The sequence below is a fragment of the Adiantum capillus-veneris genome, chromosome 7 (assembly GCF_014529385.1).
Source record: "Adiantum capillus-veneris isolate H3 chromosome 7, ASM1452938v2, whole genome shotgun sequence".
NCBI lineage: Eukaryota > Viridiplantae > Streptophyta > Polypodiopsida > Polypodiales > Pteridaceae > Adiantum > Adiantum capillus-veneris.
In genome coordinates this window covers 92,390,103-92,414,971 of record NC_140937.1, presented here as the reverse complement: position 1 = coordinate 92,414,971, position 24,869 = coordinate 92,390,103, and the positions used below count along the sequence as shown (strand labels likewise).

Here is a 24,869-nt window from a genome sequence, read left to right as displayed (position 1 = left end):
AATGCAAGGGGAAAAGGAGAATTTCCCCCCCAAAATAGAGAAAAGTAGGGTAAAAACCCTTAGAAGATCGTGTTTTTTTAAAAATCTCCTCTTGGGATAGTCAAGGAAATAAAAATTGTGCGCTTGAAAAATTGATTTTTCTCGACCATTCGGAAGGAAGGAATTTCAAAAAATATGAAGAGTTTCGATGCAAGGGTAAATGAAGTCTAAGTGCCTTTGTGATTCGATGAGCACCTGCACAACCAGTGTCTGTGGGAAATTGTGCCTCTCTTAATATCGTGCCGGTTTCAATTTCAAAAATGTCGTCAAGCGGCTTCAACTTTCAAGAGGACAGGGAGAAATCCTACCCAGAAATTGAGAAAAATAGTGTAGAAAGCCGAAAAGGGAGCCTACTTTTTTAGAATTTCCTCTTGGCAAAATCTAGGAAAGTCTAAATCATCTCAGACGATCTCTTCCTCTCTCACACACACACGCGCGCACACAGGCGAGTAGGTCCGAAGAAGGGGAAGGATTTTTGACGAATCTGGTTTACATTCCTTCAATTTCCAAGCTTTCGGGGAGACGAGCCCCAACCCAATATGACCCTTCCCGTCTCTCAAAAGGGGCACAGTTCAGAAATCCCCCCTAATTCTCTCTTTCTTTTATATGCAACAACTCAATATGTATATTCACGGCGCTGGCGGGACAGAGGGGCGGCAGCTATGGAGAGCTCTCTCTTTGAGGTAATCGAAGGTTTGCAAGAGGAAGGTAAGGTGGAGGTACACAACCAAGTTGCCAATAAGTCACTACACAATCTCGACCTCTCTCTCTCTCTCTCTCTCTCTCTCTCTCTCTCTCTCTCTCTCAGGCAATCGAGGGTCTGGACTCTGCAGGTGTATGGCTGCATTTATTGAAGTGCAGGAGCCTCAAGATGACGCGTCGACGTCTAGACAGGTTGGAGAAAATCGAGGTGCTGAAACTCCTGAGCACACGTCAAGCTCGCAAGGAGTATGGCTGCATTTAGTGAAGTGCACCAGCCTCAAGACGATGGGTCAACGCCTGGACAGATTGCACAAAACCGAGGTGTTGAAACTCCTGAGCACACGTCAAGCTCGCACGTGCTAATGTAGCAGGTTTGACTTCCTTACATGTGGAGAACAAGGCGAGCGATGGCGCGCATGCTCATGCTGAGCTCTGACAAGCCCCAGGGCGTCCTCTGCGTTCCGCCTCGGGCCCTCGCGACTCCAGAGTTCAGCCTCCCATCGTCAAAAAACGTGGCGTGCTTACTCTCTGCAACTGCAACTGCAGACGGCTCCTAGCAGGTTTCCGCACGCCTTTGTCTGCAAGCGCCCGCGCACACACACCCTTGGGCATCGTGCCCAAGCTAGCCCAACACTAAGGCCTTTCCTTAGCAGGCCACGACACTTGAGAGAGAGAGAGAAAGTGTGAGTTAACTACAGTTAACTATCCCAGCGTAGATCAAAATAAATCCCGCTGCCTAAGCACTCCATCAGCTATGGCGAAGCTAAGCTCCAATTCAACCATGGCGGCGGTCGTGGCCGCGGGTTCTTACGTGCTTCTTCATCGCCAAAATGCTTCAGCCTCAGCGGAGGGTTCGTCTTCCTTCTACTTCCCCTTCCTCTCCAGCAGGTCCCCTCCGTCCGTACCTCCATCACCAGCTCCAGACTCCCCTGAAGACCCTACTAAAAATTCCTCTGATTCTTTGGAAAGTTCCAAGTCTGGCTTTGATCCTGAAGCCCTTGAACGAGGTGCCCGTGTCCTCCGTGAGATCAACTCCTCCACCCATGCTAAGAAGGTATGCACAGAGAGAGAGAGAGAGAGAGAGAGAGAGAGAGAGAGAGAGAGAGAGAGAGAGAGAGAGATTTACTCTCCTCTGCGTATTCAAAAAAAAGGACAAAAGTGTTGAAAATTATCCTGCTACATATAAAATGGAATGCCATGGAGTGTGCATGTGTGTATCCAGAAAAAAGGACAAAAGTGCTCAAAATGATTATGCTACAAAATGAGTGGAATGGCATGGAATGTGCATGTGTGTATCCAGAAAAAAGGACAAAAGTGCTCAAAATGATTATGCTACAAAATGAGTGGAATGGCATGGAATGTGCATGTTTGTGAGGGATGACGGGGATGGAGCGCTAACTCTAATGGGTGTGCAACTATATGCAAAGGGGGATACGAGCTTGATATGCAAAGGGCTAGTTAGCTCTATCCGGTTCCAAACTGGGAGTATAATATGGGTGGGTAGGCAGTGAAGAGTCCCCTTAGAATTGAAGCCAGGTCTAACAAAGCCCGCTCTATCTCCCTTTGTCTGGTGTGCTCATATCATAGTGAAATCTCTCTCGGATGGTACCTTGATGTACGCTTTTGGCCGGGTGGTGGGCCGGGTGGTCTATGGGCTCGAAAATCTTTGTCTGCGGTAGTGTGACTCCTCTTTAAATGGCAATGGATGAAACTAGGGTAGCTCTTGTTCATGAGCTATTTGTCTCCCTCTATTGGTGTGTGTGCGGAGTGGAGAGTATCTCTATGTCTCTTAATCCCTAGAAGGAAACGACATAGCTACCTCTGGTGTCTCGACTCCAATAGCCTTTGCATCGCTTTTCACACCACAAATCTTGCCCCAATTCGCTGGCAACAATTCTCTCTTCTGGTGCTTCTTGGCCTTGGCTCCTCACCCTCCCTTCCCATTCAATGTAAGCATGCCGCTTCACCAAGGTGTGATACCTCTCCTTATGCATACATGCTAGTGACCATCTCCATTGTTTCTCCCACATGTATCAACACGAAATCCAGTTCTGTGGCAGTCGGAATTTGACTTAAGTGGAACTTGCTGAAGCTTATGCGAAACAATATCGCCCAGGATTTTTGATTACTTTTCTCTTCATGGTCGTCATCATTGAAGCACTGTATAGCGCAATGCAAGCCCCAAAAGCACTCACGCCAAATGGTGCTTGCTGTTCACGCTATTGTGATCCTTTGATTTCCTAATTTTCACATTGCCGTACAATGGGTGGCCAAAGATTCCAAGTCCAAAAGCTAAAAGGCTTTTCATATTGCCAAGATCCTAATTTTGGGTAGCTAATGGTGCCCAAAACCCAAACAATGCCTTACAAGTAATGCCTAAATTGGGGTGTCCAAAAAATACAAAGCCTTTTTATCCAAGGTCCAAGTAATCATGCCCAAAACCAAGTTGTTCTAAAAAAACCTTTATCCCTAGCATATGCAAAGTATTTTTTCTTGCAAAATCCAAGTGGAAATTTTGTGAAGAACACTCTTACTATGTGTGTTTATTCATAACTGAACTTGAGAAAAACTGAAAGTGAACTAGAACTTGAGACAAAACTCAAGAGACTGAATGTGTGTTGATTGATTGAATTGTGTTACAAGAGTGTTCTTATATAGAAACTGAAGAGACACGATGAAAAGACATGACAATAGGTCAAGAGACATGACTCTAGGCCAATAGTTGTGTCCTTCTGCTGTAGAGTCGTGACCCTTTGGCGTAAAGGTGTAGCCATTCGTTGAAGAGGCATGGCTATTCGCCGAATAAGTGCGACTCTTGGGCAAAGAGACACATCCATTCGAGAAGAGGGGTCTCTGATCTGGTACGTCTTCGTATCTGCAAAAGAATTAAGTGAAGAAGGTAATACAAAGACAAAGAATAAGTCACAATCGTGACATTCCCTCCCAATTAAAATAAAACTCATGGTAGTTGTAGAAACTCCGGGAGAAGGAAATATATTGTTGTAGTGCTTCTGTATCCAAAGCTCTTTGTGTTAAGTCCCACGTTTGAAGGGATCTCGTAGATTGGGACACAATAGTATTTGGATGTATATCCACTTGTAAGGTTTATCTGTGGAACAAGTTGCGTCCAAAGATTCAATTGCAGCGACTAAAGTCATGCTGCAAGAATCTGCATTTGATTTATCCTTTGCATCGCTGAAGGTAAGAAATGGAGTCTTCAAGTTTGAAGAATTATCATTCACCACAACATCTGGTATCTGTTTAGGGACAAAGACTTTGTTTTACTGACGAGGCGACTTTTTCTGGTTGGAACATGGCCAAAGAAGGGATGTGCTGGTTGGTTGTCACACAAGAACCGGAATCTTCTGAATCTTCAACTGTGTCAACGGTTATTAAGGCTTCCAATTGAGAAGGGGGAGGTTGAGGGAGTTGTTGCCTCTTAGACCTCCGTAGGATCCTCTTGCACAAGGAAAGGATCAATAAATCTTCAACTTTACTACCGGCATGGCTCGCGAGGGGGAACTTGTCCAGCGTCGCAGCATTCACGACCGAGTACTTGACTAGGGTCGGATATATGTGTCACTAAGTAAGCCCATCTTGATATTGTTGATTTCTTTTTAAGATGAGTTCCTTTGGAAGCTTCATGCTGCTTCTTTTGTTGCTGATGATTCCATAAGAAGTAGGTTGCTTAGGATTGTAGCATTTCCAAGAATATTCATATTGAGACTTTTGCTGCTGGCACAAAGGTACTTTGTGTCTAGTTGTCTTTGAGAAACCATGCTTTGGGTGAGAAAATTTGGGCTGTAAAACCTCCGATTTGGTCAGTTCAGAGGTTTGCATGTGCAACTGCTCCAAGCGAGTGTGAAGTGATGCGAGGCTCGTGGAAAGTGCTGCCATTGCTATCGGGTCCTCGGGTGGAATAGAGTTGTTACCGTCTTGTGATCGAGCCATGCTGATTGCCTAGAGAAAGTAACTGATAACTTGGAACAAGCTCACGAACTGATACTTCGGGAGTAGGAACTGTTTTTGGAGCGGCATGACGGTGGGTTACATAGACCAAGTAATGGAACTAGTAATGGAACTGGAACCTGTGCAGGAGTAGGTGCTGTTGCAGGAACAGGTTCTGGAACGGGTACTCCGGGAACATGAACAGTGACCGGAACGGGTTCTGGCTCCGGGGTATTGGGAATCACGATTACTTCGGGTTCGAGAGTGTCAGGTATAATGATCACGGCGTGTTCCGGTAGAACTTCCGGCAGAACTTCTTCGAGAATCTCGTCTATGTACGAGAGAAATGGGATGGGTGCGTTGAATTCTCCGTCGGCCATGTGGCATGCGCAGAAAGAAGGCCCAGAAATCCAGTGCTTGGAGGAAGAGCAGCGTGCAAATTTGGGATCGTTGACTTGCAGGCATTTTTATGTAAATTGAGAGAATTTTTGAAGGGGTGAGTTCACATGAAGTTTAAAGAATTTGGGGCTGGGCAGCCACTTTTAAAATTGAGGGCAATTGATTAGCGTAAAAAAAACTGTACGCTGCTGGTTTATTTTGTTTGACGTAAAAAGTCAGCAAAGCGTCAAAAGCAGCCAGCGAAAGGTTTTATGAGAAGAGGCAGCCAGCGTTTCAGCATCCCGCAGTGATTCAGTAGTGCATCCATATTGCAACCCGCAGCCTAGCTGTCACAAATGGGTGATGTGGCATGGCCCTGGACAGAGTGGCAACAAACCCTGGCACACACACCCGCAAAAAGAGTTGACAGGCTGCCGTACGGACTTTCAGAATTTCCGCCGTAAAACGCGTTGATAGGGTGACGTGGCACAGTGTATGAAAATCTGATGACGTGGCAAAACGTATGGAAATCCTGATTTTGCGCTGGCTGAAAAAATTGGCAGCTTTTGGAAATAAGTTGCTTTATTTTTGAAGGCTTTTCACTTACTGCTTTTGGAGCTGTGCTTTTGGGCATCCCTTGTAACCTATAAATAAGTGGGCAGGGCCTCACTTCTCAAAGCATCTAGACGTAGAGTCTGAGAGTGAGCGCCCTCCCACTCTCTTGTACTTTGAACACAGATTAATACAAAAAGAAATACTGAAAGGGGCGCCAGTTTTTGGGGCCAATATCAGTAGGCACGGAACTACGTTGGGCCGTGTTGAATCAAGTGTCAATTGTGAACTGTTTTGAAGTGAATCTCTGCTGTGCCGCGGTAGAATTTTGACGTGGAGTGTCTAAGTTTGTTAAAGTGGTATCAGAGCACAGAAAGATTCTTCTTCTACGGAGGATCCGATCCTTTTTTGCAGTGCACATAGCTTTTGGGAAGGAATCTTCGCGTCCCAACCCCGGACTTATTAGCCACTCCCACCCGTCATACACCGATGCGCGCTCTCGTCTTCATCGCTCCCTCTTACAGGGCATAAAGTCGTAAAGAATCCCAGATTACACATGGGTTCTTGTGGAGAATCTGACACCTCTCAGTGGGAAGGCAAAGAAAATTTGAAGATTCGGCACGAGAACTGAAGAAAAGAATGAAGATTTAGGCAAATTTTCTCCCGACAAGTTTGCCAGAACGGAGTACAATTTCAACTACAAATTGGCATATGAACAGATTGATTAAGTGCTCTAGGGACCCAAGGTTGGTGAAACACCTGAAGAATTACCCGATTGATAAGATTTACTCGAGATGGGGTGTGGCCATTGCTTCTCCTCTTAGGTAGGGAGAAAAGCCGAAAAGATAGATGAGTGCAAAAAAGTGGAACTTGTACTCGCAGAAAGACATGGACAAGCACTCTTGAAAAGAAGCACTTCTACTGTGTTCTACAGAGCCAACCAATATGACTTTCTCGAAGACAAGAGCAAGAAAACAAAGGAATTTAAGAAGGTGGACAGTTGATTAAATTTGAATCCTTTTTAGGATTTCGTAGAACAGTTTGATATAGCTTTCTCTGGAGGACATTACTTAGAGCACTCCAAGATTAGGAGGGCTACATCTTTCTTCAAGGGAAATGCTCGAACATGGTGGTCCACTCTTCTTCTGAGGAAGGAAGCTCTAGTTAAATGGCTGAAATTCAAAAGGCTCTTTAGTTCTTCTTGGCTGACTTGAGAGTACGAACGAGATATACGAACCACTTGGAATCATCTTCGGATGACCAAGGGAGATTCTCTGGACACTTATTGCGAGAGATTTTGGAACTCTTTTCTACCAACCTCTTCATTTAAGAAGGCTCGTTTAAGGAACAGATTGAACGGTTTTGCTGTGGACTTCCTACAGAGATCCGAGACTACTGCTTGGAACAAAAAAAAATTAAATTCTATTCAAGAATTAATGGGTCATGCGAAACAGGGTTTTGCGATACATTCGGAAAATTTGACTTACCCCACTGACGAGATCGTGACTCAGAGAACCCAACAGATTCTAATAATGAAAGTAGAAAGAGAAAGAGTTCCTAGGACAAAGAAAAGAAAGATCCATGTCCCCGACAAACCCTTAGAGAAAGGGCTATCTATCTCAAAGAGGGGACGTGTTTTGGTTGCAGGAAATTTGGACACATCTCCGCAAAGTGCCCCAAAAAGGCACAACAAAAACAGACTAAAGACATGCCAGAGAGTTCTAGAGCAACAGAGGAACGTGGCAGAAAATGCAGATGGAAACAAAACAGAATTGGTACCACATTGCATGGGGCCCGAACCGAATCAGATGAACAAAAGTACAAAACTTTGCCGCACTTAGGGCAAAGTGAAAGATCAGGAAGCCCTCATTTTCTTTGATGGAGGAGCCAAGGCCAACTTCTTTTCACTTGAATTGGCGGCTCGATTTGGAATTATGCCCGACAGGCTGAGGCCACACGCGGAGGTAGTTCTAGCGGCACTCGGACGAGATGTTGCCATTACACCGATCATTGGCAAACTTCGTTTGCAATGTCAAGGGTGTTTAGGGCACGAGGACTTCTGCGTAATACCCTTGGGAGGTTGTGACGTCCTCCTTGAAATCCCTTGGTACCATAAGAACCATGCCGTGGTTGACTATCGGGCTGAGAAAGCGACTTTGACAAAAGAAGGGGACAGAGATTGTACTTGATGAAATTCAATTTCTTTGCTCAATTTTCTGGAGAGAACTGAATGATGATTGAAGGTCGAATATGTTTTGACCTCGAAAAAGAACGCCAAGATTTTCTCCACACTCATGCCGATTGCTTTTCTGAGGTCCTGCCAGGTGAGTTGCCACTATCTCGTCCTGATACCTGGAAGCACACTTACCGAACCGGCCACCTTACCGTGTAAGCCGAGCCCAGAATGAAGAGATTATGAACCAAGTGAAAGACCTCTTGGAAAAGGGTCTTATCCAAGCGAGTACTTCACCTTACTGCTCTCTGGCGTTGTTTGTTTTGAAGAAAGACGGATCTTGGAGAATGTGCATTGATTATAGAGCTCTCAATAAAATCACCATCAAGAACAGATCTCCGATTCCGAGGATCGATGATATTCTTGACCGACTACAGGGATCCTCTTGTTTCAGCAGGATTGATTTGAAGAGAAAATATCATTAGATCCAAATCGCGCTGGGAGATGTCTATAAGACATCGACCTTCCGTTTATTTGAATTTTTGGTGATGCCTTTTGGCCTATCCAATGCTCTAGCGACCTTTAACCGAATGATGGACATGATTTTCAGAGAGTACAGATCTTTTGTTGGCACTTTCTTTGATGACATTATTGTCTTCTCCAAGGATGAGGCAGAACATACAGAACATCTGCTACAGGTCTTTCATGCATTGCGAGATCACAAGTTGGTGATCAATGCAAAGAAGAGTGAATTTTTCTTATCAGAGATACACTTTTTGGGACATGTCGTTTTAGCAGCAGGAGTGCAGATGGACCCGGCCAAGATTGAGACTATACGTGATTGGCCCAATTTGAAGAATGCCCATGAAGTTAGAAGCTTCTTGGGCTTATGTTCTTACTACCGGCGGTTCATTAGAAAGTTTGTAGAGGTTGCTTCCCCTTTGCATATCTTGACACAGAAAGGAGTCCCTTTCTTATGGGTACCCACAGAGAAGTCATTCGAAGTATATTGTGATGCTAGTGGTCGTAGTCTGGGTGCGGTCTTAATGCAAGAAGGCCATGTCATTGCCTATGAGAGCCGATTGTTTTCAAGGCCGGAATTGACAACACATATATATGCGAAAGAGATTTTGGTGGTTATTCATGCTCTTACTCAGTGGCAACATTACCTACTCGGGGTCGATTTTACGATCTTCACTGATCATCAGAATTTACGCTACTTCTTGTCACAGAAGCAGCTATCGAAAAAGCAGATGTGGTGCGCTAACATCTTGTCACAGTTTCACTTCTAGATTGTCCATGTGCAGGGACAGAAGAACTTGGTGGCAGATGCTTTGTCTCGAAAGCCGTTGGTCTTGGCTATTTCCGCGATACATCGTAGAAGCTTCGAGGATATGGTCGAGCAATATGCCACAGATCCAGATTTTGCAGATGTATTCGGTTGAATACAGAATGGGGAGGTAGTAGCGGGATATTCCATTCGGGATGACTACTTGATGAAGAAAACGATGTTGTGCGTTACACAGCTATTGAGGGAAAAGGTTCTAACCGAGTGCCACTGTCCACCATTTACGGGTCACTGTGGCATTGATACCACCTTGAAAGGTGTGGAGCGATACGTCTTTTGGCCGAGACTCAAGAAGAACGTAGACAATTTTGTACGCAATTGCTTGGTATGCCAGAAGGTCAAGTTTGATAGACACAAAGCATAGGGATTGTTATAGCCTTTAGCCATTCCCACCCGCCCCTGGGAAAGTATTGCTATGGATTTCATTTTTGATCTCCCGAAGACATAGAGTGAGCACGATGGTATCTGGACTGTTATTGATAGATTTAGCAAGTAGACTCATTTCATTCCAATAAAGAAAACAGTCAAGCCGGATCATTTAGCGAGACAGTTCATTGCCCAGATATTCAGATTACATGGCATGCCTGAGACAATAGACTTTGACAGAGATCCCCGATTCATGAGTTTGTTCTGAAGGCTATTTGGGAGAACATTGGTACATGGTTGCAGTTCTCGTCATCTTTCCACCCGCAGACAGATGGGCAATCTGAGATTGCAAATTGAGTCGTACTGGATTTATTGAAGTCTTACATTTCGGATTAGAAGACTCAATGGGAAAGGTTTTTACCTTTGGTGGAATTTGCCTACAATAACACGATTCACTCTTCGATGGGCAAGGCGCCATTTGAGATTATTGAAGGTGCTCCAAAGGTTCCACCTTTCTTAAGCACGAAAGACAAGATTTTTGAAGCTAACCAGTACACGAGGGACTTGGGACACTGCTTTTGCCAAGGTCCGGGAGACTTTAGAGAAATCTCAGGAAAGACACAAAAAGGCAGCAGATCGACACCGTCGCAATTTGAAATTAAAGGGGAACAATTGGGTGCTCTTACGTTTTGAGAAGGCACGCTTGAGAAAGAAAAAGGGAAAGGAGCGGCTTTTTCCAAAGCTTAGCATGAGATAGTATGGACCTTTCCAGATAAAAGAAAAGATAAACGATGTCTCCTTTAGACTGAAGCTGCCCGATACTTGGAGAATTCACAATGCTTTTCATGTGAGTCTCTTGAAGCCTTTAAAAGGCGATGTGCTCGATGATGGGGAGCTAGATGAGCAACCCGAAGTGGAAAAAAGTGAGGAGACACTCGTTCCAGAACAGATATCGGCACATAAAGATAAAAAGATTAAAGGTAAAGTGATGAGGCGGTTCTTGGTTAAATTCAAGAACTATCCTGCATTGGATGCGAAGTGGATGGAGGAGGAGGACCTAGTAGATACTCCTCAGATTGTGGAACTTTACCTTGAAGCATTCGGTTTAGCATAGTCTACTCCGATAGAACCCGGATTTCAGCATGGGCGAATCTAGTGCAGCGGGTATGCACAAGAGGGGAGTCACTCCACTCCTTTGTTGATAGATTGCCCCGATACTTTGATTTGATATAGAGTCACTGATGTCCCTTTGGGTTTCAGGGATACTGCTGAGCTGATAGTATTCTGCTGTATGACTTTATGAATTGGAATTCCCGAAAATGAAAATGATACTGAGTTATTTGTACTTGACTTGTTTGAGTGCAGGAACTGATAGACGAAATGACTGCAACATTTCGGTCTCATAAAAATCTATAGACATGATTGCAATATGGATTAGTTAATCCTTATCTGTGAGGTTCCGACTGGATCTAGATGCGATTGCTAAATACGTTGCCGATTAATCATGGTCTGAGATTTGGAATGATTTTTGAATGTGATTTGTCATGTGATGTGACTGTCGATTGGTACATGTGCTAAATGTGTTGTTCCTAGTGTGTCGGTACTGACAATCAGTGTCTACTAAGACAGTTTATGGCCTTTGTCTGTTTTGCAGGCGTAATAGAGGGCGATTACAATGCTCTCAAGAGGGGGGTATGTCACAAATGGGTGATGTGGCATGGCCTTGGATAGAGTGGCAACAGACCTCGGCACACACACCCACAAAAAGAGCTGACATGCTATCGTATGGACTTTCGGAATTTCCGCTGTAAAACGCGCTGACAGGGTGACGTGGCACAGTGTACGAAAATCCCGCTTTTTGCGGAGCTGATGATGTGGCAAAACGTACGGAATTCTTGATTTTGCGCTGGTTGAGAAAATTGGCAGCTTTTATTTTTGAAGGCTTTTCACGTACTGCTTTTGGGCATCCCTTGTAACCTATAAATAAGTGGGCAGGGCCTCACTTCTCAGAGCATTTGGACGCAGAATCTGAGAGTGAGCACCCTCTCACTCTCTTGTACTTTGAACACAGATTAATACAAAAAGAAGTATCGAAAGGGGTGCCAGTCTTTGGGGCCAATATCTCTAGGCACGGAACTACACCGGGCCGTGTCGAATCAAGTGTGAATTGTGAACTGTTTTGAAGTGAATCTTTGCTGTGTCGCGGTAGAATCTTGACTTGGAGTGTCCAAGTTTATTACACTAGCAGCGCGTCAATTTTGGGGAGAGGTGCGAGCAAGGGCATGCTACCAGTTATATGCCCGTTCGCGGGAAGGGCTGCGAGGGCAGATTTGGAGAGTTACCACTGGAGGATGGGGTACGCACGGAGGCACCAACAGGAAATGGCAACACACTATGCGGGTACGCCATGCCTTCTGATATCTGTTTTATGTATATGTAACAAATAGCAGAAGTAGAATTACCTCATCTAACAATTTGTCTGCCTGCGTACCATCGAATGTTCGCTTCCATACAACTCAGAGAGAGTGGGAAGAGGGTAGCGGTGAGGGTGAGAGGCTCAACCTTAGGGTCCTTGGAAAAAAATTTGCTCTGATACCACTGTGAAGAACAAGCTTATTGTGTGTGTTTATTCATAACTATGTGAAGAACACGCTTACTGTGTGTGTTTATTTATAAGTGAACTTAGATAAAAACTGAAACTGAACTAGAACTAGAGACAAAGACTCAAGAGATTGAATGTGTGTTGATTGATTGAAATGTGCTATAAGGGTGTTCTTATATAGAAACTGAGGAGACACGATGAAAAGACACGACCATAGGTCAAGAGACATGACTCTAGGCCAATAGTCATGTCCTTCTGCTGTAGAGTCGTGACCCTTCGGCGTAAAGATGTAGCCATTTGTTGAAGAGGCATGGCTATTTGCTGAATAGGTGCGACTATTGGGCGAAGAGACACATCCGTTCGAGAATAGGGGTCTCTTATCTGGTACGTCTTTGTATTTGCAAAAGAATCAAGTAAAGAAGGTAATACAAAGACAAAGAACACGTCACAACCATGACAATTTTGTCATGTGCGCATTGCACTTGAGCCGCGTGGACAAGCCACTGCTACAAGTGAGCATCGATCGTAGTTAGTGTAGCTTAGGATCTAGCCTGGCACTTTGTGAGCCTCTAGGACATGCATGGTTAGGCAGGTCAATAGTTGCAGGCCCTCACTTGCATAGTACAATCATAAAGTCATATAGGCATTTATAAAGTCACTTAGCATGTGAAGAGCCACTTAGGATAGTTTATTACAGAAAAGCCTCTATCATGTGGAGTCATGGAGTTTCAATACTGCTTGATCCACTCTCAAAATCCTACATATAAGAGCCTGGGTGTTAGTCATTAGCCGGATCCATCCTGCACACATGACATGACACAAGCCAAACTCACACCTAGACACACGTAGGAAGCAGACATGCTCACCTCCCAGCCATAGAGCTAATACGGGCGCACCTCTGAGCCTGGGAGCCTGTAGCCAAGTGGGCAAGCCTCTGCCACAAGGGCCGGTGTCTCATACTACCAAGCCCACACCAATGTGGGTGTGCAGGTAGAGTTGCCAAGTGTCACGTACACATCTAACCCTATGTGTACGTGGACAAGCTACTTCATGACATGGGTTCAGTTCAGTTCAATCAGCCTAGATTAGGAAGTGTTCTGGCACTTTTGTGAGTCTGTTCGCAGACTGTGCATGTCCAGGCACTTCGATTAGATGCATATCCTCTGGTTGCACACAGTGATCATCAGATTTTTTCAGTCAGAACCCATCAGGAGCATTTTTACAGTGCATAGACCTATTTTCCCTATTTTTGACATTTTTCACGTATTATTGTTAAGTGACTTTTGTTGGAAACTGGGTAGGGCAATTTTAGAAAGCAAGTACATAAAGAAACCCTAGCGCTAGCATTTCTGGCAGAAGAGGCAGCAGGAACACTCTGTTCAACAAGCAACTTCTCAGCAAGACCCCGATCAACAAACCTAGCATTTTTACTACAGCAGAAGCCTAACGTTTTCCCCTATAGCAGCTTGGCGTTTTTGCATAGCAGATCAGCCCCGGCGACAGCAAGATAGCAAATCAGCCCTAGCGTTAGCAGATTCCACAACAATACAGCAGATCAGTCCTAGTGCTAGCAGATTTCCATAGCAAGACAGTTTCCAGCCCTAGTGTTTTTGCATCAGCATAGCTTTTTGCAGATTCACTGCGACGGAACACCAAGAAGCATCAGCGTTTTCAGTTTTCAGCAGTTAGACATCGCAGAAGAAGTTCCAAACCTCGCAAATCTCACCATCCCGCAGCAGATCCTCGCGTTCGGTCAAATCCAGCGCAGTTTGCAGTTTCAGCCCGGAAAACGCAGATGCTGATGCAGATTTCAGCATCTGCGTTTTCAGCACGTCGTCGTTGCATTGATGTCATCGCTGTCATCACCGACATAGAGTCAGAATTCAGCAGATACAAGATTTGCAGATTTCAGCCATTAGCGTTTTCAGATTTCAGCCCTTCTCGTCGTCGTCCTCATCGTCGTCGACATCGTCGGCAAGTCCAAAGCATTGTAGAGATTTGTGCAATCAATAGTAGACCGCTCTCGCCATAGAGAGTGGGGCCTTTGGAGGAGGGTTTTGACAACATTCTAGTGTCGTATTCTTCTCTCTCTATCTCTCAGTCTCAGTACCTTCATTCACAATGTTCACCACTTTGTTTGTGTCCATTGCACTCTCTCACTAAAGGAACGGAAGGCTCTCCCTTCCGTAAGTAAAAGGAACCTTGAGCACAGTTCGGAGCACTCATCTTGAGCAAAGTTCAACATTCACTTCCGCTACACCTTACACCAAGGGCCTAGAGTCCAAGTGTGGTGATTACACAAGATGTCTCACAAATGAGACCCAAGTCCTATTTATAGGACGTCATAACCTATGGGCCAAGTTCACACTGGCCGGACATACTGCAGACGCCCATCCTGATGTCTGGAGACGTAACACTTCCCCTCTTGTTTTTTATTGTTGTCCTCAGGAATATCCTCGGTAATGAAACCGGGAAAGCGATTTCTTAACGATCTAACTGATTCCGAAGTGGCTTGGGATTCATGACGATGCTTCCACTTGATCAAATATTGAGGGTACGAAGTCTTGCGAGACCTGTGGACCCTTTGATTGAGAACCGATTCGTGTTCAAGTGGAACATAACGGGTGGTGTGTTCGAAGTTCGGGACTTGCTCAGGAGGAATCACTAAGTCATCCTGCCCTAGCGGTTCTTTTAGACGGCTTAGGTAGAACACGAGATGTACAACAATGCCTTGAGGCAGGTCCAACTTATACGAAACCCCACTTATCTTCTTTTTGATATGAAACAGACCACAATAACGAGAAGACAATTTCGAGCATGAACCAATTTGGATCATTTTGGAATCCTTTAGTACCCTAAGGTACACCCACATGCCCTCCTAGAGTTTGCGGGGTTGTCGATGTTGGTTAATGTAAAAAGTGGCACGATCTTGTGCCATCTTTGTGCTTTCTTTTGTGATTTGGAGCATTTCTTGCATATCGTGTAAGAAATCGGCTACCGATCGCACCTTGATCCCCTTGAATCCGGTGGCATTTGGTGGTTTCGGCTCATAGCCATACATAAGCATAAACAGGCTATAGCCAATAGCTGAGTGCTTATAAGCAAACTCAATTTGTGGGAGATAAGGTTCTCAATCAGATTGACGTCGAGAGAGACTATGCTCGTAGCATGTCCTCCATGGTTTGATTTGTGCGTTCGGTTTGTCCATCAGTTTCAGAGTGATCTGAGGACGACATACACAGACAGGTTTTTGATTTCTGGCAAACCATTTAGTTTGTATAAATGTTTCACAAAGAGCTGGGCTAACTCATGGCTCTTTATGGTGGAACGTGTAGGAATAAATCGTGCCATCTTTGTGAGTCGATCGATAATGGCATCGTGCCCACGTTCGGTTCGGGGCAATCCAACTACAAAATCCATAAAAATGCTTGTCCATTTGGTATCGGGAATTTGCAAAGGATGTAATAACCCAACGCGTTTTTGTCGTTTAGCTGAGCTGACATTGCGCGCAGTCCCGCACATACTTTCAGCAAAAGCTTTCATGTGTGGCCAATAAAAATACGGGCCAACCAAGGTCAAAGTACGGTGTATGCAAGGATGTCCTGCACTTGGTGCATCATGACACTCCAACAAAATTTGCTTGTGGATATCCTCATCAACAAGCACACACTTTGCCTTGCTTGAAAAGTAATCTATTATGAATGGAATACTTCTCCCCTACCTTTCTCTCCATAGCCAGCTTAGGGGTGTTCGGACCGCCATAGCTTTTCGGGCTACGTATTCCGTCTTGGACTCGTTGCCAGATTGCACCAAAGTGACGATCGTTTTGGCAATGCCCTTTGAGAGAAAGAGAGAAGTTAGTCAAAATCTTGGCGAACGAAAGAGTATTTACCTCATAGATCCTACTAAGGACATCGGCTACCATATTGGCATCACCCTTACGGTAGCGTATCTCGAAATCAAACTCTTGCATGAGAATTCTTGAAGTAGATGCACTTTGATTATGATGCAGAGGGTGGAGAAATTGAAGCCCAGCTAGCCACGAAGCAAACTCAAAAAGTGGTACCGCTCATTGGTGCTCTTCCAGTGACTTCCGAGATTATCATGGAAAAAACGACTTCCACATTATGAAGTTGGGCAATTGCGACAATCTCTTGGGCATGCCTTGGCATGACGAGAATGATGCGACTCTCCACTTCGGAACCAAACCATTACCCTGATTCAGATGATGCAGAAGCACAAGCCAATCGTCCTCAAAGTTCGGCTGTCCGAACAAAAACCTGAATGAATTTCTAGTTGTTTTGTAGTTAGATACTTTTGAACTTTGTTTGAGAAAGTATTGTTTGAAATGGATGGTATCTGTTCTAAACTGTCTTGGTGCCGATTTGAATTGAGGCCTTGGGTTTCATTGATCGGTGATTTTACTCTGTAGTGGGAAATGCTGTTTTGGTATTGTCTTGAATCTTGGAACAACGTAGATGGGATGTCTAGGGAGCATTTCATTGTATGCTCGAAAACCTCGGAACGATGTAGATGGGATGTCTGGGGAGCACTTCGTTATATGCCGGAAAACCTCGGAACGACGCAGACGGGATGTCTGGGGAGCGTTTGGTTGTATGCTTGAACCTCCAAGTGACGCAGATTGCGGTCTGGGGAGTGTTTGGTTGTACCAGTCCTCTGAACTCATGGCTCGGACCTTTTTAGGTTATTTGTGGGGGGAGTGACGAGGTAGTCGTTGAGTAGCTTCATACCGCAGACTGTCTGTCTCGGGGGAGTGCTTAGCGGCGTGGTTTGTTGTGTCTTGTAACATGCATATGTGACCATTTGTGTTGCATTGTGATGTGCCAATCATTGAAAATATTCCTTATCTGATGAAGTTTTTCTGGGAAGCCAACGACCTAAGATATCAAGAGCTCCAATCTAGAATGAGATTCCTTATTGGATGAAATTTTTGTGCGAAGCCAACGACCCAGGATATCAAGAGCTCCAATGTGGAATGAGAAAAACGATTGTCCCTTGGATTGTCCCTGAGAATGTCCCTCGAAATGACCCTCGGAAATTTTTGAGCTAACTTGAGTTGTTTTGTAGATATGCTGTAATCGCGGATGATTACTTTCTTTCAAGAAGGGGGGATGTCACAAATTGTTGACGTGTCACGTGACACATCCAACCCTATGTGTCCGTGGACAAGCTATAGCATGACCAGGGTTCAGTTCAGTCAAGTCAGTCTAGAATAGGAAGTGATCTGGCACTTTTGTGAGTCTATTCGCAGACCGTGCATGACCAGACACTTAGAGTAGATGCATATCCTCCGGTTGCACACAACATGATCATCAGATTTCAATCATATCCCATCAGTAGCATTTTTACAGTGCATAGACCTATTTTTGACATTTTTCACATATTATTTTTTAATGACTTTTGTTGGAAAGTAGGTAGGGCAATTTTGCTAAGATAATATATAAGCAAACCAGAGCTACCACTTTTTGGAGAAGAGGCAGCAGGAGCACCTTGCTCAACAGGCAACTTCTCAACAGGACCCCCAAGAGGCCTAGCGTTTTTCCTCTACAGCATAAACCTAGCGTTTTGGACCAGATCAGCCAGCGTTTTTGGATCTTGCAGATTCTTGGCGATGGCAAGAAGCAGAAGCCCCAGCGATAGCAGATTCACTGGAGCAGGACCATTTTCAGCCCTAGCGTTTTTGCATCTGCCAAGCATTTCAGCGTTTTGAAGATCTACCGCGACGGAACCAACACAAGCACCAGCGTTTTCAGTTTTCAGCACTTAGACATCGCACAACAAGTCCCGAACCTCGCAAATCTCACCTTCCCGCCGTAGATCCTCGCCGCACGGTCAGATTCCGCAAGGTTTACAGATTCAGCCCGAAAAACGCAGATTTCAGCATCTGCGTTTTCAGCGCGTCGTCGTCGCATCGTCACCGACACAGAGTCAGAATTCAGCAATAAAGATTTGCAGATTTCAGCTCTTAGTGATTTCAGTTTTCAGCCCGTCTTGTCGTCGTCCTCATCGTTGGCAAGTCCAAGCATTGTAGAGATTTGTGCAATCATAAGTAGACTGCTCTCGCCATAGAGAGTGGGGCCTTCAGAGGAGGGTTTACAACGTCTCTGGTGTCGTATTCTCTTCTCTATCTCTCAGTCTCATGCACCTTCATGCACAGTGTCCATTCATTTTGTTTGTGTCCATTGCACTCTCTCATTAAAGAACTGAAGGCTCTCCCTTCCTTAAGTAAAAGGAACCTTGAGCACAGTTCGGAGCACTCATCTTGAGCAAAGTTGAATATTCATTCCGCTGCACCTTACATGACGTGTCAAGCCATTGAAGAATGGAGCCAACCTGCAGTTCCTGGCCGAGGAGCCTAAACCCTAAGAGAAGCAACAGCTGAAGAAGTTCCAACCAACTTATGGTTCCCGTCCAATGGGGCCTAAAGTAAAGCAACCCACATCCACACACACACACACAAAAAACTGAACGCATAGCCAGTTGATGACGTGGCAGAGCAGTACGGATTTCCACAATTTGCGGTGACATGCTGATGTGGTAGTTTTTCGCGAATTGCGCTGATAACTGCCACGTGGCAGCTTGTACGGATTTCTGGCTTTTGAACAACAAATGCTTTTAGAACTTGAAGCTTTTCATGTAATTGCTTTTGAATGGCCAAGGGCCTTTAAATATGAATTGTGGGCTCTCACTCTTGCATTCTACCGCGGGCCTTGTTCAAGCAATATAAAGAAATAATGAAAGGGGCGCCACGGTTTGGGGCTAGTACTCTCTGGGATGGAATTCCGCCACTCCGTGTCGCGTGTGCTCTCTCTCTTTGAGTTCAATTGTTATTGAAGTGCTAAAAGTCTGTTTAGTCTGTTCTTTTTTGTTGGCACATGGTGCCCGTCCCCCGTGACACACTGGCCGGACATACTGCAATCGCCCATCCTGATGTCTGGGGACGTAACAATGGGGCTCTCCCTGGCAACATATCAGAATTAGTACCAACAGCGCCCACAGTAACCTAGCATCCCTAGCGTTTTCAGTTTCCCTCTAGCATTTTGCATGAGCTTGCGTTTGCAGATCTCAATATTCAACCCTAGCGTTTGTAGTTCCTCAGCATGAGCATTAGATATAGCCTAGCATTTTGCAGTTTCTTAGCGTCAACGTTCAGTTCGAGATCCCCATCAGCATGAAGCATTTAACATTCAACATTGTAGCATTTGTGCAAGTAATCTAAAGCAAGTACTTGCTCTGGCAACAGAGCAAGGAGGCCCTTGAGGGTGGTTGGGACCTGACATGCTCTCTCTCTCTCTCTCTCTCTCTCTCTCTCTCTCTCTCTCTCTCATTTTGTTTTGTTCAGTTTCTCTCAAGTGAAGTAAAAGTAACCTTGTGTTTGTGCGGAGGATTAGGTTTCAGCTAAAATCCTTAAACCTTTCTGTTGCATCTAAAATTGGTATCAGAGCTCTGGACGTGCTTCGACTTCACAAACTCGAGGAAAGAATCAAGAATCCAAGAAGAACCAAGAACCCAAGGATCCTAGCCCGGATTTTTTTTCTCTCTCTCTCTCTATATCAAAGAAATGTTGCATCCTTGTGGGCCTGCCCCGGACTAACAGCTGTTGTCTACAGATATTAGCCACTCCCACCCTTAGTCTATCGCGTATCGAGTGCGCTTCCGTCTTCATCGCTATGTCTCGGATACCCTTAAGGCATAACCTCATCATGAACGAAAATCAACATCGAATACACGAAGATCCAGATCTTGAGTAACAGGATCCGCTTGCCTCGTATGCGGATATGAAAGGTTTTGGGGAAATCATCCGTGACCCTCTTCTGCATTCGCATCCATCAACATGGAACCATTGGAAATACCTCCAAGCACCCTTATCTTTCATCTTCTCCGGCAGTGTTTTCATGACGGGACTTTTCGAGTGGTAGTACTTGCTAGCAAGGAAGAGGTAGTATCAATGCTGATGTTTTGCGACAGTAGTAAGGCTGCTTATTAACTTGGCTTGTCGGTTTTACATCGTAGTAGTGTCTATATTCGTAGTATCCGTAAGTTTGGAGTTCTTATCCGTTTATGCATCCACAAGCATCAGAAGCATTGAAGGTTAGAAGTATAGAAAACATCCACAAGAAGAAGTTCGGCAGTTGTGTCTCACCTTTAACAGGGGGGATGTCACGTGCGCATTGCTATGAGCCTCTAGAAGGACATGCATTATTTGGCAGGTCAATGGTTGTAGACCCTCACTTGCATAGTACAATCATAAAGTCATATAGGCATTCATTGTAACAGACTTGGACACTCCAAGTCAAGAATCTATCACGACAACTCCAAATAACCACTTCAAAACAGTTCACAGTTCACAATTTATTCGACACTGGCCCGACGGAGTTTCGTGCCTAGAGATATTGGCCCCAAAGATTGGCGCCCCTTTCGGTATTTCTTTTTATATTAATCCGAGTTCAAAGTACAAGAGTGTGGGCAGGTGCTCACACCAGACTCTGCGTCCAGATGCTCTAAGTTGTGAGAGGCCTGCTCACATATTAAGAGTTACAAGGGATGCCAGAAGCAGAGTCCCAAAAGCTGAAAATCAAAAGCCCATAAATAAAGCAAAGGCTCTTTCTCTCTCTTGCTTATAAAATAAAGCAAGTTCCAAAAAGCTGTCCAATCAAAAGCTTTTAACATAAAGCAAAAGCTTTTTCTCTCATTCTTCTATGCTTTTATAAAATAAAAGCAAAAGCTTCTCTCTCTCTCTCTCTCTCTCTCTCTCTCTCTCTCTCTCTCTCTCTCTCTCTCTCTCTCTCTCTCTCTCTCATCTCTTGCGTTGAGTAAAAGCAAAAGCCAAAATCTGCCCAGCTTTCCGTAAATCACGCTGGTGTCCGTACAGCAGGCCACCTGTGAGCCCGCCACGTCAGCAAATCAGGGTTAGGGTTAGGACATAATTAGGGTTTTTGATTTTAGGGTTAGGGTTCCAGGCAAAATTAGGGTTTTTGATTTTAGGGTTAGGGGTTCAACAAAATTAGGGTTTCGGATTTTAGGGTTAGGGTTTCATCAAAATTAGGGTTTTGGGCAGCCACGTCATCACTTTGTGACATACCCCCCTCTTGAAAGCATTGTAATCGCCCTCAAATATGCTTGCAAAACAGACAGAGGCCATAAACCGTCTTAGCAGACATTGACTGTTAGTACCTACGTACTAGGAACACACATCTAGTACATGTACCAATCGGCAGTCACATCACACATCACTGGACATCACTAGACATCACAGGACATCACATGACATTCAACATTCATTCGGATCTTAGACCATGATTATCGGCAATGTAGTTAGCAATCGCATCTAGATCCAGTCGGGACCTCATAGATGCCCAAGTGACTAACCCCTATTGCAACCATGTCTAATCGAGATCATTTAGACCAAAATGCTGCAATCATTTTGTCTGTCAGTTCCTGCACTTAAACAAGTCAAGAACACGTCAGTTTCATATTTTTCGGAATTCCATTTCATAAAGTCATCCAACAGAATACTGTCAGCTCTCAGTATCCCTGAAGCTCAAAGAGACATCAGTGACTCTAGTATTCAAAAATTCGAGGCATGTGTTGACAAAGGAGCGGAGTAACTCCCCTCTTGTGCAAACCCACTGCACCATATCTGGGGCCAAGCTGAATTCTGGGTTCCATTTGGAGTAGACTATGCTAAACCAAAAGCTTCAAGGTGAAGATTCACATTCCGAGGAATATCTGCTAGGTCTTCCTCCTCCATTCGCTTCACATCCAATGCAAAGTAGGTCTTGAATTTAACCAAGAACCGTCAATTCGCTTTACCTTCTTTCTTTCTTTCTGTGCTAATTTTTGCTCTGGAACGAGTATCTGTTCGTTTTTGTCCAATTCCGGTTGCACCTCTAGCTTCCCATCATCGGTCACATCGCCTTCAAAAGGCTTTAAGAGACTCACATTAAAAAAAAACATTGTGAATCCTCCAAGTATTCTGGCAGCTTCAGTCCAAAGGAGATATTGTTTATCTTTTCGGAAAACCTGGAAAGGTCCACACTATGTCATGCTAAGCTTACAAAGAAGCCGCTCCTTTCCCTTTTGTTTTCTTTCTCGTTCATGCCTTCCCATTATGTAAGAGCACCCAATTCTTCTCCTTTAATTTCAAATCGCAACAATGGCGATCTGCTGCCTTTTTCTGTCTTTCCCAAAAATTTGCAAAGCCTTCCGGACTAAGTCTCTCGTGAAGTGGTCGGCTTCAAAGAAAAATATTATCTTTTGTGCTAAGGAAGGGTAGAACCTTCGTAGCAAATTCAAAAATCTCAAATGGCATCTTCCCCATCAAAGAGTCAAACGTGTTTCACTGAATTAGCAATCTCTGATTGCCTGTCAGTCTACGGGTGGAACGGGAACTGCAACCGCATGCCTATGTTTTCCCAAATAGCCGTCCAAAACAAACTCGTGAACCTGGGGTCTTGTCGGAGACAATCGTCTCAGGCATGCCATGTAATCTGAAGACCTGGGCAATAAACAATCGTGCCCACGCTGTGTTCTTGGGAGATGAAATCCATTGCAATACTTTCCCAGGGCGGGTGGGTATGGGTAAAAGGCTGTAACAATCCTTGTGCTTTATGCCTGTCAAACTTGACCTTCGAGCATACCAAGCAACTGCGCACAAACTCGTCCATATCCTTCTTGAGTCTCGGCCAAAAAAAAAAAAAAAAAGTATCTCTCTACCTCTTTCAAGGTGGTAGCAATGCATCGGCAACCCGTAAAAGGCGGACAGTGGCATTCGGTTAGAACCTTTTTCCTTCAACGGCTGTGTAACGCACAACATGGTTTTCTTCATCAAGTAGCCATGCCGAATGGAATAATCCGCTACTATCTCCCCTTTCTATATTCAACTGAATACATCTGCAAAATCTGTTATGTGGCGTACTGACCGACCATATCCTCGAAGTTCCTATGATGTATCGCGGAAATAGCCAGAACCAACGGCTTTCGGAACAAAGTATTTGCCACCAATTTCTTCTGTACCTGCACATGGACAATTCGGAAGTAAATCGTGACAAGAAGTTTGCCCACCGCATTTGCTTTTTCCGATAGCTGCGTCCATGACAAGAAGTAGCGTAAACTCGTATCATCTCTGAAAACCGTAAAATCGGCTCCGAGTAGGTAATGTCGCCATTGAATAAGAGCATGGATAGCCGCTAAAAGCTCTTTCTCACAAATCTGTGCTGTCAATGCTGCCTTGAGAACAATCCGCTCTCGTAGGCAATGACATTGGCCTTCTTGCATTAAGACAGCATCCAGACTACGACCACAAGTATCACAATATACTACAAACGACTTCTGCAAGTCCGGCAAAGTCAAAACTGGTCCCGTAGTCAATTTCTTTTTCAAAGTCTGAAAGGCAGTCACCTCTGTGGGTCCCCACGAGAAAGGGACTCCTTTCTGTGTCAAGATATGCAAAGGGGAAGCAACCTCTGCAAACTTTTGAATGAACCGCCTGTAGTACGAACACAGCCCCAAGAAGCTTCTAACTTCCTGGACATTCTTCAAATTGGGCCAATCACGGATAGTCTCTGTCTTGGCCGGATCCATCTGCACTCCTGCTGCTGAGACAATGTGTCCCAAAAAGTCTATCTCTGGTAGGAAAAATTCACTTTTCTTTGCATTAATCACTAACTTGTGATCTCGTAATGCCCGAAAGACTTGAAGCAGATGATCTGTATATTCTGCCTCGTTCTTGGAGAAAACAATGATATCGTCAAAGAAAGTGCCAACAAATAGCCTGTACTCTCGAAAAATCTTGTCCATCATCCGGTTAAATGTTGCAGGAGCATTGGTTAAGCCAAAAGGCATCACCAAAAACTCAAATAACCCAAAAGTCGTCCGAAAGGCTGTCTTGTAGACGTCTCCCGGCGTGATTCGGATTTGATGATATCCACTCTTCAGATCAATCCTACTAAAACACGAGGATCCCTGTAATCTCGAGTATATCATCGATCGGAAATCTGTTCTTGATGGTGATTTTGTTGAGAGCTCTATAATCGATGCACATTCTCCAAGATCCGTCTTTCTTCAAAACCAACAACACTGGAGAGCAATATTGTGAAGTACTAGGCTGGACAAGACCCTTTTCCAAGAGGTCTTTCACTTGGTTCATAATCTCTTCGTTCTGGGCTCGGCTCACACGGTAAGGTGGCCGGTATCATATCAATAGTATAATCCTCAGGACGAGCGGGTGGTAACTCGCCTGACAGGCCCTCTGAAAAGCAATCGGCATGAGTTTGGAGAAAATCTTGGCGTTCTTTTAACATATTCGACCTTTATCCATCGTGCAGTTCTCTCCCAAAAAAAAGTGAGTAAAGAAAGTGAAGTTCATCAAGTACAATCTCTGAGCCCTTCATTTGTCAAAGTCGCTTTCTTGGCTCGGTAGTCAATCACGGCGTTGTTGTTGTGGTACCAAGGGATTTCGAGTAGAACGTCACAACCTTCCAAGACAAACACGTAAAACTCCTCGTCCCCTAAACACTCCTGTCATTGCAAACGAAGTTTGCCAATGCTCGGTGTAATGGCAACATCCTGTCCGGGTGCCACTCGAACTACCTCCGCCTGTGGCCTCAGCCTATCGGACGTAATTCCAAATCGAGCCGCCAATTCCAAGTGAAAAGAAGTTGGCCTTGGCTCCTTCAAAAGAGCTTCCTGATCTTTCACTTTCCCCCAAAAGCGGCAAAGTTTGTACTTCCATTCATTTG

The 24,869-nt window shown here is 44.7% G+C and overlaps 1 protein-coding gene across 2 annotated transcripts in view; it reads left to right on the top strand.

Moving 5' to 3' along the window:
• Positions 1-1,381: 1,381 nt before the first annotated feature.
• LOC147454224 (uncharacterized) overlaps positions 1,382-24,869 on the top strand; it is a 73,510-nt gene continuing 50,022 nt past the window's right edge. Inside the window, exon 1 of one of the 2 annotated variants that reach the window (XM_086516231.1) lies at positions 1,382-1,795. In XM_086516231.1, the coding sequence (XP_086372357.1) occupies positions 1,496-1,795 (300 nt within the window). In that variant the 5' untranslated portion in view covers positions 1,382-1,495. The remainder of the gene's footprint in view (positions 1,796-24,869) is intronic. The other variant, XM_086516230.1, reaches the window with a different exon arrangement.